The sequence below is a fragment of the Mytilus galloprovincialis genome, chromosome 9 (assembly GCF_965363235.1).
Source record: "Mytilus galloprovincialis chromosome 9, xbMytGall1.hap1.1, whole genome shotgun sequence".
In the NCBI taxonomy this organism is placed as follows: Eukaryota; Metazoa; Mollusca; class Bivalvia; order Mytilida; family Mytilidae; genus Mytilus; species Mytilus galloprovincialis.
Window position 1 is genome coordinate 7,945,439 of NC_134846.1, and position 14,540 is coordinate 7,959,978.

A 14,540-nucleotide genomic window follows, 5' to 3' on the forward strand; every position below is an offset into this window, starting at 1 on the left:
ATTAAAACTTTAATGTTTTCTTTAAATATGCATGCAATACCGCCAACTGGGCAATACGCAATCAACAGTCTAAAGTTAATTCATACAGCAGAACTGAAAAAACGTTAAAACTTGTATGTTTTCTCTAAATATGCATGAAATACTTGCAACTGGACAATACGCAATCACCAGTCTAAAGTTTATTTATACAGTACAAAATAAATTTGCAATTAAAACTGGCGTAGATCACATAACAATCATATTCATAGAAAAAGAATCTATAAAACCTATGCTTGAAATATTTGGCACTGGACGTTATGTCTCTTTATTGTGTGTCTTAAGCATGTTAAGTGATGCTGGATACCTAAATTTATTAAAAACCCGGATAACCAGTTTATGATTTGATGAGCTTTTGAAATTCACACAAATTCAAATGGAGAAGTATTGAAAAAAATGCTGCTAAAACCCCGACATGCAATATTCGAATAAATATAAAAGGCATCATCAGAGTTTATAAGTACAAAATAATTTACAAAGTTAACGATTAATTCAACTCCAAAATTATGTGTATGTTTGCTCTAAATGAATATGTTCAAATACTTGCAACTGGACAATAAGCAATTGCAGTCAAAAGTTAATTAATAATTACAGATTAAATTAGCAATTATGATAATCATTAAAAACCTACATCATTTGTACATTGAACTCACTAAATCTAATAAATGACAACTTAATCACCTGTGTCCCCTATCATAGAATTGCCGTCAACGTTATCAGCGATTTTATTTAGGAGATACATGTATTAGCGCTGAAAGACGTGAGACGTTCTGGCGTTAAATATAGGACACGTTTTGGTGAATAACAATTATCAGACACGTTTCGGGGTTATGAAATCGGACACGTTTGGGGAATATTGTACATTTCGAACACGTTTAGGTAGAAAAGACACGTTTGGGGAATTAGACACAGTTGGGGAAAAAGGACACGTTTGGGAGTGTTACATATATATTCTACCACTGTATCAAGTGTGATATATGATACTTATCAACTTGAGATATTAAAAATTTAAATGTTATTTGGTTGAAGAATCTGTCTCTTAGGATTTTTAAAAGATATGCTGGCAAATTCAATCCTTCCTTTCATATGATCTGCAAAAAGATGTGTTCTTTCAAAGTAACGTCACCAGACATGATAGCCTTTTTTTCATGACCTCACAATAGGAAATTCATAGGAAAGTAACAAAATTTGATGTCATAATAAAATTTTGACCAATGAATTGAGATCCAACTAACCACACTTTGATTAAATAAAAATAATCAACAGGTCAGGAAAAGAATAAATCGATTAAGAATTAGAAAAAATTATTTTATAAAAAAAATTAACATAATTTAGGACATAATGTTTCTCGTTTAAATTGTTTTGCATTTGTAATTTCAGGCCTTTTTATAACGTACTATGTGGTATGGGTTTGTCTATTGTTGATTTAACCTACAGTTGTTAATTTCTGCAGCTGTATTATTTGGTCTGTTGTGAAGAGTAAATATTGTCTCATTGGCAATTTTACCACATCTTCTTTTGTATATATATGTAAAATAATAGTATCAAAGTTACAACAATTTAAGTTACAAGTTATAACATGCCTAAATAAATTTCATTCTAAATGTATAATTCGACTCCCACATGCACTAAATGTACATGATATGTAATTTTATATTAGATAAATAGAATAATTAGCAGAATTTATATAATGTACAAATAATTGTACTTAAACATGTTAAATAAAATCAGACTTAGTTAACACATACATGTATATAGAAAAAATAAAATGACTATAAGATTAAACACAGTTTTTGAATTCTCCAAGTACCTGAAATGAGGACAAATATATGATTTCCTGCAGGTGATTTAGTATATCTTTAATTAAAATCTTGTTTGAATATATTTAAAATGTGAACAAATTGAATCGTGACAGTAGATATAAGCTCTCATTTAAACCTCTGAGTTAGTGACATTTAAACGTCACTAGATTAAAGTTCTTATTTACATAAATGTAGCTACATTGTCACACTTCACTACAATAAAATTTCATGAATTTTTAAGTAGTTTGATTGTCTGCTTACATTATATTATATATATGCATGTACATCTCATGTTTTTTTTCTTGTATAGACTGTACATTGTACATCACCATGATCATATAAAAAAAGAAGATGTGGTATGATTGCCAATGAGACAACTCTCCACAAGAGACCAAAATGACACAGAATTTGGTATGGTTTTTTTTTTACTTGATCATCTATATGATCCATCTGCATAAGATCAATGCATATTTGAATGGGGACATGACAGTTGGAACTTGTCCTTTATCCTGGGAGGGGGGCCCCCTTTTAAAAATGGCTAAATTCCACATAATCAAAAATACATATATGGTTTCTTTTTTTTTTTTTTGGGGGGGGGGAGGGGGGAGGAAACAGCATTTCTTATTGACAATTTAGAAAAATATAAAAATCTGGATACATTAATATCAAATGTACATACATCAGGTATATAACAGTATAGAATTTATTTGAACAATAAATGATAAATAAAAATGTAAATGTACTAGTAACTGCCAGATGTATGGAAATAAATAATAAAATAGTGGTGATCCTATAAAACCTTAAATTGTACATGGAAAATGTACTACATGTAGCTCCAAGTCAAATGACCTCCAGCAATACAATCCAATATGCACGTTTGTAATTGTGGGTCTAATTAGAAGTTTCAACACTACACATTTGCTACATGTATATGATGTATATGAACCTATCATGTGTGTCAAACGGTATTTCAAAGTTCTTATTATTTCTTTCAAAGATGGTCAGTTAATTATTTCAGTGCAAGATTAGTTGCATGCACTAAAAGACTATAAACATGTACTGTTAACCATGTACATGTATATTGAATTCTGAGCATTATCGTCAATTTTTTCCATACATCTTAAAAAAAATCATGTAGCTTATTTGGGCATACATTTTATTGTCATGATTGTAATTATACATGGACAATGTTCAAATAACTATTTTTCGTCTAAACATGAGCATGATGAGTAACAAACAGATTATTGCAGAAAATTAAATGGTAATTAACTCATGTACATGTAATAAAAATATCTACGTCATTTTATGTGAACAAAATTGAAAATGAGATATGAAATAAAAAATGTTTGACCTGGTTAGCATATTTAAAAGATAAGTTACCGTCCAAGAACCAACTACTTCATCCATGCTGGTCAAATGATATTGACCACTGCTGTATATACCTTCTCTAATACATAAACATGTACATGTAATCTTCAATTTCAGTGATAATTTGTCCAATTTATGGTAATTTAAATGAAATTTTAGACATTTTAGGTTTTTTAATAAACATTTTACAGGAAAAGTCTAATTATGGTCAATGATGGTCATTAGCATGATTATGGTATAATAGAAACAATTCAAATATAAAAAGGTTTGAAATGGTCAAAAACTTGTATACAGTGTATGGTTATAAATGTACATATTATACATGTATATTGTGTGTACATGTATATATCTCACAAGACAATGCAAGTAGCTATATATAGGTACAACATTTTTCTCACCTTAAATGGGATATATACCACTTACAATAACTTAAGACTGGCAATTAATTTTCATATTTTGTTTAAATCATGACAATAAATTAATGCCGTATTTTGATGTTGAAACATTTTTGTTTAGACAATTTTTTTCACTTAATGGAATACATGTACATGTGATTAGTATTCAAATTATTGAAATCCATTGATCTTATAAATTATATCACATATTCCATCAGGACTAAAAATGATAAAAATGTAATTCAGTGTTCTCCCCAGAAACTTTTAGAATCATGCCAGGTAATGTGGTCAAATGCTATCTATTAAACTGACTTTCTTATAGATTGTGTTATCGGTTATGGATGTGATGTTCTAATTTTTCATGTTTTTAGAAACATGATGGTACATTTATTTCAAATTTCCTTTTTTTACCAGGATGCTAATTGCTATATGAAATATCTGGGGAGAACACTGCAGTGTATGTGCTTGTGTCAAGATTGCTACAATACATAAGTGCCCATGGATCTCAACGGTGAATTCAGATCTAGAGCATCAACTAAAATACCTGTTTCATAGATACATTTTGTACATTTGTACATTGTGTAGATAAAATCAATTTCGATTATGATGGAATTACAATGTTTCCTAGACTAATATTCAGAATGAACTCTTACAGCAGTTCCAGTGGAAATCTAAACCTGTTATGGTATTTAAGTGCTCATATGAAGGTCCAGGAGCAGGGAAAAGTACATGAACAAGATTAAGCTAAGGTGTCCAACCTAATCATGATAATGGAAATTAAGTTCTCCAATACTATGCAAATAAAAATGTTGAACATTTGTATAGTTGTGACTTGTTTGTCAGTGATGGATACAGAAACTGACTGCCTAAGAGGGGCCTGCTCCAGTCATGCTTCAAGGATTCCTTATACAACCAACCAAATTTTTTTGCACAAAAAGGGGGGCTGGGCCCCCTTAAAAACGCTCTAAATCTGCCTCTGAGTGTTCCTCTGACTTCATTTTGTTCAATGTACTTTGGAAAATTGATATGCTTGACTTAATTTTAATAAAATTACAGGTATTTAATATATAACATGTACATGTATAAGGTCAGTTGTACAAATGTATGAATTTCTAGCTATCAATTAGTGAAATCTAAATAGTTACAATGTCAATGAATGTCATAGACTGAAGAGAAGTATTAATATCATGATCACAGTTTTATTTTGAAAAAGAAATTTGAATTGATCTGATCTTTTAAAGTATTTTACACTTTTTTTTATGTGTTATCATATTTAATTTCAAATCAATATTTGGGCAAAAAAAGGGGGGACAAATAAAGTGTTGCCTCCCGTTCAACTTCCCCAGCACCTATTCCCCTTCCTCCAATATTCACCATTTTTTTTAAATTTCTAACCTTCTGGAAGTTATTTGTTAGTGGTTCAAAACCAAAACAAAGCTAAGCCTATATTGTGATTTTCATATGCCTCTAATAAAAAAAAAAAACTGCGACTGTGAGTGTCAGTGGAGTCAGGAGTGTTACCTTCGTTGCCATATCATAAAGTTCTGTTGATCCTTGACGTTTCGGTTCTCTACGGGTATTGCCATTTGTCTCAGTTAATGAACCGTTTCTTTCTTTTCCCATAATAATTTATCAGGAGTTATTCCTTCGTACAATAGAAGCAATTTTGCTTTGCCATGTTGAACTCTGGTGACGTCCACGATGAAGAAAAACAAAGCAGTTATTTCCCCTGTCTATAAACCGCGGGAATCTTTGAATCAAATATGTCTGTTTCCCCAACGCAACTTCAAGTTTGTAACGTACTGCGAAGTACATTAAATTTTAAGAACGTGTGCTGTTAAGGAAATATTGAGACCGAGACTTTAAGTAGAGACTACTAGTAGCCTCAGATTGAGATAGTACATTGCAAAAATGCTTTCATTTCTCTATTTTTTTTTTTTTTAATATTTAGGCCATTTTTCTCTAATTTTTTTTATCTTGCCTAGTATTCTCTATTCTTTACACTGCACACGACGGCCCCTTTTTCATCATTCTTTATTTTTTTATAGGAAACATGGAGGGTATGGATGGGGCTTCAACAATGAGAAAAACTGGCCAAATACCTTATACTGAGTCGACTATAAAACGCCCAAGCCCCTGATAAAAAAATGAAACAATTAAATTGTAAAACCTTACGGCCTAATTTATAACAAAACAATTTGCAAAAAAAAAATGGCCGACCGTGATGAACAAACAACAACCAAAAAGCAAAAAAAAGGGCATTAAGCAAATAATTGACAGCTTGTTCAAAAAGCCAATAAGATATATAATAAAAAAATATCACGGTGCCTGACATGGAAAATGCGTAACGGTTTAGAGGAATTAGTCATGTAAGTATTAGTAGTAATACATTGAAGCTGAGACTACTATCAATCATGATGGGTCTCATATTATTACTTTTGTAAGTCTTTGTTTAATATGGTAACCTGAATGAACAACAATTCAATCTATTTAGAAGATTAGAATCGAAACATATAATATGGGACCTAATATAACATTACAATGTATTCAATCAGTTAATATGTTATTTTATTATATTTTAACGAATAGTAATATTATTGAGGGAAGCCATGATGCATCCATTTTCATCTAATAACTTCAAGTATTAGATACATCTTTAAGGATGCTAGCCGAAGGGATTAAAATAATTTACATCAAAATATTGTATTGTCAATGCAGAACGACAGTTTTCAAAAGTTAAGGTTAGGAGGGAATCTGTTATTGATAAACATGGTACATGCAGTGTTTTATCCAATTTCAATAAAAATACATATTCGTATAAATGTACATGGAATCGGCCTTTGACCATTGAAAGAAAGAGCACTAGCCTTATAATATATTTCTCCGTCTTTTCAAGGAATTGTATATTCAAATATAGAATTCCTTGGTCTTCTTAACTGAAAAATTATTATTTTTAAAAGCTGACAATCAGTCTATAACTACATTTATCGCTATTTTGTACTTTTTTCCTTTGATATTTTTTTGTGATAATTTTTCATGTCATGCTACTCGCTGGAGATGGAAAATTATCGCTAGAAACGAAGAAGGCACGTGGCGTTGCTTAGGAAATCGACATGAAACTGACATCGTCGTCATAGGTAAAATAGCGATAAACAGATTATCATTGGTCATCTCAACTCGATTGCTTTTCTCGCTTTCGCCGTACCGGCTCAAGCGAGAGAAATGAATCTCGTTGAAATGATCAACGATAATCTATAATTATGTTTAATATATGATGAGTCTCACTGAAATATGAACATGCCATAATCGACTTATTATTTTTGTTTGTTTCCTTTAAATAAAGTGTGTTCCTAAAACTTAAATTTTGTCAAGGTCACAATGAACGTAGCGAGGCTTACGTCGTAATTTAAAAAGAATCTATATAAATGCAAGTCTGAGTTAAAATTGGCAAGGCCATTTTCAAATGCAAGGATTTTACTGCGTTCTCGTTTTTAATAAATATTTTATTTGAACTTTGCTTAAACATGCGTATTTTCTTCCGGACTAAATCGTTGCCAAATAAAAGTGATTTGATATTGTATTGAAATGGAGGGTTGAGATCATACAAAACATATTTAATCCCGTCGCATGTTTGCAGCTGTCCCAAGTCAGGAGCCTCTGGCCTTTGTTAGTCTTGTATGTTTTTTTTTATTTTGGTTCATTAGTGTGTTTTGGAGTTTAGTGTGGTGTCCATTTTCGCAGAACTAGTACCATGACAACTTTATTCAGTGGCCAGCTGAGGACCACCTCCGCGGGGTGCGGGATTTTCTCGCTGCACGTATTGCTTTGAAGAACCATTGGTGGACTTCAGCTTATGTCTGCTCTTTGGTCGGGTTGTTGTCTCTTTGACATATATTCCTCATTTCCGTTCTCAATTTTACTATCTATTCTTCCACAGAACATGTTTTACTTTCCTGATATTTCTATTAAAGGTATATTAAAAAGAAAGACTACTGCTTACAATCCTGCAAGTCTGACAGGAAGTGTGCGTCCCTTCATTTCATCACATTAATTGTAAAACAATTGATTTTAGGACATGCAATTTACATGTCAATCTCATTCAACTAACAAAATAAATTGCAAATAAAATCTCAAGTAGAACTGATTGCCGTTTCTGTGGCTAAGTTTCTTTACATAACTTTAGTTCTTGTTAATGAAGCTTTTGTGCGTTGATTGACTTTTAAAAAACACCATTTGGAATTGTGACAAACAGACGAACCAATAATTGACTACCACCAGTCAGGCAGTGCCTGGCATAGTAATCTATGAATTAGTAAGCTTAAAACGTAGTCTTGAGTACCAGATGAAAGCAAATTTTACAAACTAATACAAGTTAAATTCTAATTTGCATCGAGTTTATCATGACAATTAAGTAGTGATTCCTTTGAACATAGACTACGATTTTTTTTTTTATAAAAACACAATTCCTTGATTGACAAAGTGATATTTATATTACATAATTACGAAGAGCCTGGTAATGTGGGTATCTGTAATTAAATGATAAGAAAAGAGAATTCTTACATTTAAAATAGATTTTCACTCAAAAGTGCATTTTCAATTTTTTTTTACACATCACAAGAAAACGCATAAATAACAAATGAAAATGACGGAATATAAACAATCAATCCTCGTCTAGACAGAACTGATCAATTACTTTAACTCTTAGAACGGTCCTCAGAGACAAACTTTCAGTTACAAATGTGATAGGTTGTTGCAGTGTTGTCGCAGTTGTGAATGACAACGTATAAATTTGATTGAATGAGCAAAACTGTCACATGTGGATCTCCCGTGATGCCCGTATGTGCGTGATGTAACCGTTTTCATTGTCAGACATTTTATTCACAGTCTATAGACGTCGCGTACGGTGTTGGTGATAATACGGGTTTTGCTTTCCAGTTCGCCTTTATTGCATTTGTAAGAAGTTTCGGAATTGATAACTATATAAATGTATATATCAAATTGCGCGTAATTAAAAGTAGAAATGAAATATGACTTAAAATCAATAATTTTATTCATTTCGTTACTCGAATGATCCCTAATAATACTGATTTTGAGCGTGTAAACAAGTAACACCGCGACATATGATCAGCGTTGCTTTGAAGTTATTCTAGCCATTTTAAAACTTATCAAAAAAAAAATTTGTACTCCTAGCAAGAGCAGTCTTTGGTGCCAATGGTGTATGTTTTATTTATGACGTCATCGTTAACTGGACGCTTCTGACCAGGACGAAAAGTTCACTTTGTTTTGTGGCCAAGCCGAAAATAGTAAAAAATATTGATAGGGGAGAAGTTAAGAGTGATTTCAAAAAGTAATTCAAATAGATAATTCCAAAAATGATATATCATTTTATTCCGTATATATGATAAGGAAAAAAATAAAAAAGTTTTGTTATAACATTTCAAAAGATCGTGGCAGAATTAATGATTGAAATCTGTATTTCTGTCACAAAACCCATATCTCTCATATTTTAAAGAGCTCTTCAAAATTCGAACAAATGCTGCAGACCCAAATTACAATTTACATATCCACCCTACTTGTGTCAAAATTATACAATAAATATATAACTTTCTATGTCTTCAATTAGTAAGTATTGTTTAAATTATGTCCTAAATTGTTCATTTTATTAAATCCGTTGAAATGTCACACTCGCCGTTTTCTGACGTTTTGGCGTATTTGCTGAGTGTCATATGAAAAGCAATAGGCATTTGCAGTCTTTTCTACGATCTCAAATTGTATTCTAACATGAAAATTTCTTTTTTAAGTGTATGAAAAAAAATGTGTCGAAGATTCAAGAGAAAATATTAAAAAAAAATTAAACGCGATCTTTTTGTTTCTGTCTAGTCAAAATGTCACAAAATGCCGTTTTTTACATTTTTGTTACAAGTATGATAAGTCACATTATACAGTTTTAGAGGGGTGAAAGTTTGAAATTATAATAGCACAAAAAATACAAAATAACATTAAAATCTACTGTTCAGGGATTTATTTGAACCCATTTCCGATCACATGTCGAAAGTATTAACGACACAGTCAGCGACTACTTTTGTCTAGTCATAATGTCACACCATGCATTTTTACTCGTTTTGACGTTACGTTAGATGTAAAACTTGACATGTAGTGCCTAACGTCGCAAATATTACGGAAGCCTTGATGTACCATTCTAATTATCTTTTTTCTAATTTGATATAACAAATTATCAATTTGATATAACAGATTAGCCTATCAATTTGATATAACAAATTATTAATTTCATATAACAAATTATCAATTTGATCTAACATTTTTTCCCCCAATTTGATATAACAGATTATCAATTTGATATAACAGATTATCAATTTGATATAACAAATTATCAATCAGAAAATAACAAATTGTCAATTTGATTTAAAAAATTGTGAATTTCACTACCAATAATATGAATTGATCATAATAATGAGATTGATTGAAACATTGCGAAACCAAAATTTTTGGGGGGTATTGATTGATTGTTTATTTGACGTTCAGCGACAAATATGTCATTGAATGCTTATTCAAAACTTTCTCAGGTTAAATGTTTCTGAAACCCTCTCCCTCCCCTTTTATCTATTATTTGAGGCAGTTTTAGGGACTAGTTTGAAAATTCTCTACCCAGTACATGGGACCTGGTGTCTTAGAACGAATTATAATAATAATAAAAAAGGATCCATTTATATTGCACATTTTCAAGTCAGAACGAAATGGATAGTTCTATATATATATATTGAGATATTTGTTTTCTAGGAACATAGGAACTTGCATGAATAAAAAATCTTCCTTTTCGTCAAATAGCCTGGCATGTTTCTTTATCAATTTCGATGGGCACATGCAAGACATGATTAATGAAACATCCTAACATTCATCCTTGCATTTTTCTTTATATATTTGTTTCAATATTTATTTTGTTTGGACACATTTTATTCAAAACAAAGACCCATGCGCGAGATCTAGAAGGGAAAACCCATGCACAATCAGTGCGATTTCTTATAGACGATTTTGTCTAGTCAGATTACAATCGTGCCTATGTCGTGACAGATTCTGCTGTATCGGATCAAAATCCTAACAATGTTCTGTGTATTCTGGACGGTGTCCTGTGGAACAGGAATGATCTGGAGAAATTTTTCATTGCTGTTTTTTCTGCCGATTGAGTCTATATTGCATTCAGATCTTGTAAATTGCGAACCGTTTTTGCCGAAACCGTTCTAGAATAGTCCCGTTATTTATACGAAATTCGTCAATGATACCCACGTCAGAGTCCCGACAATTACAGAATACAATACGACTGAGACCAGACAAAGCCGTTTGCATTTGCGATAGAGCAGACCGTGATAGGGTTACGTTCAGACAGTACCTGATCATCCCGAATATGCCGACAGTTTTCGAACGGATAATTTCCGTCAGAGTCGGTTCACTGTCTGGTCACTGTCTGATATCTGTCGGAATACATTCGGGAGAGTCGGGACGCAGTCGTGACAGACTCGGTCGAATTTTACGAGGCGAAAGATACAAATTGAATTAGAAGCGGATTGAGAACGGGATTATCGGGATAAATTCGCTTGGAAACGGTTGAATATCGACGCTTCCTGGACAATATCTGATTGTTGACGTGATTAAATAATTTGTTTTACAAATTTTGATTCAAGTTTGAATTTCCATCCACGATTCACAGGATCTTGATCAGACTTTGGACAAATTTTAATCGGGAATGGTCCTGTCAAGGATGGCAGTAAAAATCGTGAATGTGTGACTCCAGCTTAAAATGGGCTCTAATGTCTGCGCTAAAATGTCCCTAGTAGTTTAACATTTTTCGTTAAAATTATCTGCGCCCATCTGTGTTCTTGTTCATAGTTGAGATTTAATTTCCTTCTGTTTATGCAATTGGCAAATTTGATTAAATTATGTTTATTGTTGTTAATTTTGAATTTGCTTTTAACGGTTGATTCTTTGAACATTTTTAAAATACAAGTGATGAAACAAACTATTTAACTAATAAAACTTTTATTCAGAAATTATCAAAAGCGGATAAAAGAATAAGCCCTAAACAACATTTTCGAGTATGGTCTTTTTAAACAATGATAGTATGTCTGAAGAGGACGATAGATGGCTCAGCCGTGTTAAGAGAGAGCAATATATCTTGCACGTAAAAGACACCTTGTAGATTTGAAAAAGAGCAGGCTAAGGCTTTAAAAAAGCACTCGCACCCTTCAAGTGGAAACGGATTATTATAAGTTGTAACAACTTGTTTCCCAATCCACTATAAATAAATATGTTTAAACTAAAAGAAAAAGCAGCAGAAAAGACAGTGGTTTAAACTTTTTTTAAATATCCTATTACAATCAAAAAGAAAGAGAAAATGTCTTTGCTCCAAGGGGATGCTATATTTAAAAGAATATTATTTTTCCGTTTTAATTTAACTGTACTTAAAAAATAGGTGCCGCTTTTGCATTTCTGTTCTATATGTAGCAAGTCAAGCAAACCGCTCATATAAATTATGCAGTATGATTGAGCTGCCCGAAATGAAAAAAAAGTACGACGTTATTCATACAATGCATGAAAAATAACGTCAAACTAACGTTACCAAAACTAACACCAACACCGTACGCGACGTCATAGCGCTTTATTTGTTGCGGAATTTTGTGAGAGTATCAATAGTGAATACACATAATATATAGATGCAAAGTTCACGCCAATGAATAATTATACTATATATAGTGGATGTGAGGTTCATGCCAATTAGACAGTAAAAAAAGAGAGTTCTTTTCAACAGACTTCTTTTCAAGCACTTTTACTACCAAAACACACTGAATATTATCCATAATAAAATCTTTATCGAGATTCATACATTCAAAAAAAAAAAAATTAAAGAGAAACTTGTGAATAAAACAAATGCAAGAGCAATCGGGCATCAATATGGCTGTTTATCGCTTTTACTTGTTGCATACATGTAGCACAAAACCGTATACGATATTCTAAATAATTACTTTACATGTAGGATCATATTGCGAGGTCATTCTAGGTATTATATTTCTCTATATGTATTTACATGTCTGTCGCAATATGCTACTAGATATAATTGCTGTGTAATATGCTACGGTAACTACACATAATTGCCCTGTTACATGACACTATTTAATTGTCTCTGGTATGTTGCTAAACTCACAGAAAAAGTTATGTTTAAAAAAAAAAATTCCAACACGTAATCTTATTTTAGTTTTCAATTGGAAACTTAAGAATATCGAGGAGACCTATACGAGCAAAAATCACGAAAATATATATTCCATCTTCTGAAACATCTTATAGATAGAAAAGGCATGTATCGAAAATTTACAAATATGTTTATTTTTGTGTAAACTTGTAATGAAACTTTGTTCTGTCATTTCAACACAAAGAGCACAAAAATGTATCTTTTAGAAAATGCGTTGAGTTTTTTGGATCGAAAATATATCCAGTAATTATTTCGTAAAAATTTTGGGCTGGTGTCCTGATTGCCGTGTGCTTATATTTATGCAAAATAAATCTAATACATGTACGTTGCTGCAAAAAAGTACAGTTTTCCAAATATAGCACCTTTAAAAACAATAGACCGACGTAGCACCTGATTTTAACACGCATAAGCTTTCGCGCTTTATGTAAAATATATGAGCTCCATAACATGCCATTTTTTTTTTAAATATGCCTTTCTTAAGGGTAAAATGGCGTTATGAAATAAACATGCTTTGCAATTTTGTTTTCACAGACGAACGCAGACAATGGTCTTTATATCTGATTTACCTTCGTTGGTACATGTATAAAGAGAACGAAAAGAACTTAAAATGAATAGCAAAAATGAATTGCTAAAGTGAATCGCTAAAATGAATAGCTAGAATGAATAGATAAAATGAATAGCTAGAATGAATAGATAAAATGAATAGCTAGAATGAATAGATAAAATGAATAGCTAAAATGAATGAGCAAAATTTAAAAGCTAAAAAGAAACAATAAAATTTGAAAACCCAAGATTTATCATTTAAATGAACACTTGAATAGCTATTACGATTATATGGAACATTTAAAACAATTGCAAGTTCGTTCCAACCGTCAACTATATATATAAAAAAAAAGAAAAGTTGTATGATTGCCTATGAACTCTTTACTTGAGAACAAATGACACAGAAATTAACAATAATAGGTTACCGTACGGTCTTTAACAATGAACAAAGCCAATACTGCTACTCAACTTAAGCCAACTATAAAGCATCTTTTTGTAGAAGATCAACGTTAAAAATTTCACACAATGCATAGTCATGTCCAATAAACAGAGTAGATTTGACGCATGGCAAAATCATTTTAAAGATCGGAAACCATAAAACAAGACAGAAAATATTTGCTGATGATTAATGGAATTTCAAACAAACAGTAATTGTCAGACGCAAGAGATAAATGAAACCTCATTCACATTTGACAAGAAGAAAAATTAAGAAAGACACGGAAAATTAGCATCTTTTTATCTAATAACGTGCTGAGATAGAGCTGCAGTGATTTGTCATTATCAGAAAGAAAGAAGCCATCTATACACACAATCCAAACGTCTTGTAGATATTGACAAATTGACAACGAATTGAACAAAAATTCCTTAGTGAGTAACTATTTTACGGCTTCCTTCGTCTATTTTTCATACAACTAAGAGGGAACTGATTAATAGGTTTTAATATATTTCAAGAAAATCGAAACAGTATACTAATTCCATAAATGACTTCAAATGTACATGTATCTATGGTTTTGCTCATTATTGGCGGCCGTACGGTGACCTAGAGTTGCTAACATCCATGGCCATTTGGTCATTGGTGCATATATATTGCTAATTATTGAACACAGTCAGAGCTAAGAAATAATGGAGTTATGCTTT

General features: G+C 31.7%; 1 protein-coding gene across 8 annotated transcripts in view; it reads right to left on the bottom strand.

Annotated features, from left to right (window-relative positions):
- Nucleotides 1-14,540, bottom strand: part of LOC143044349 (ras-related protein Rab-26-like) — a 188,879-nt gene that overhangs the window by 19,816 nt on the left and 154,523 nt on the right. The window contains exon 1 of one of the 8 annotated variants that reach the window (XM_076216298.1): nucleotides 5,123-5,327. The exons of 5 other annotated variants lie outside the window; for them this stretch is intronic. In XM_076216298.1, coding sequence (XP_076072413.1) covers nucleotides 5,123-5,224 — 102 coding nt within the window. In that variant the 5' untranslated portion in view covers nucleotides 5,225-5,327. Of the gene's footprint in view, nucleotides 1-5,122; nucleotides 5,328-14,540 lie in introns of those variants that run through there. 2 more of the 8 variants (XM_076216304.1, XM_076216302.1) reach the window with 2 other exon arrangements.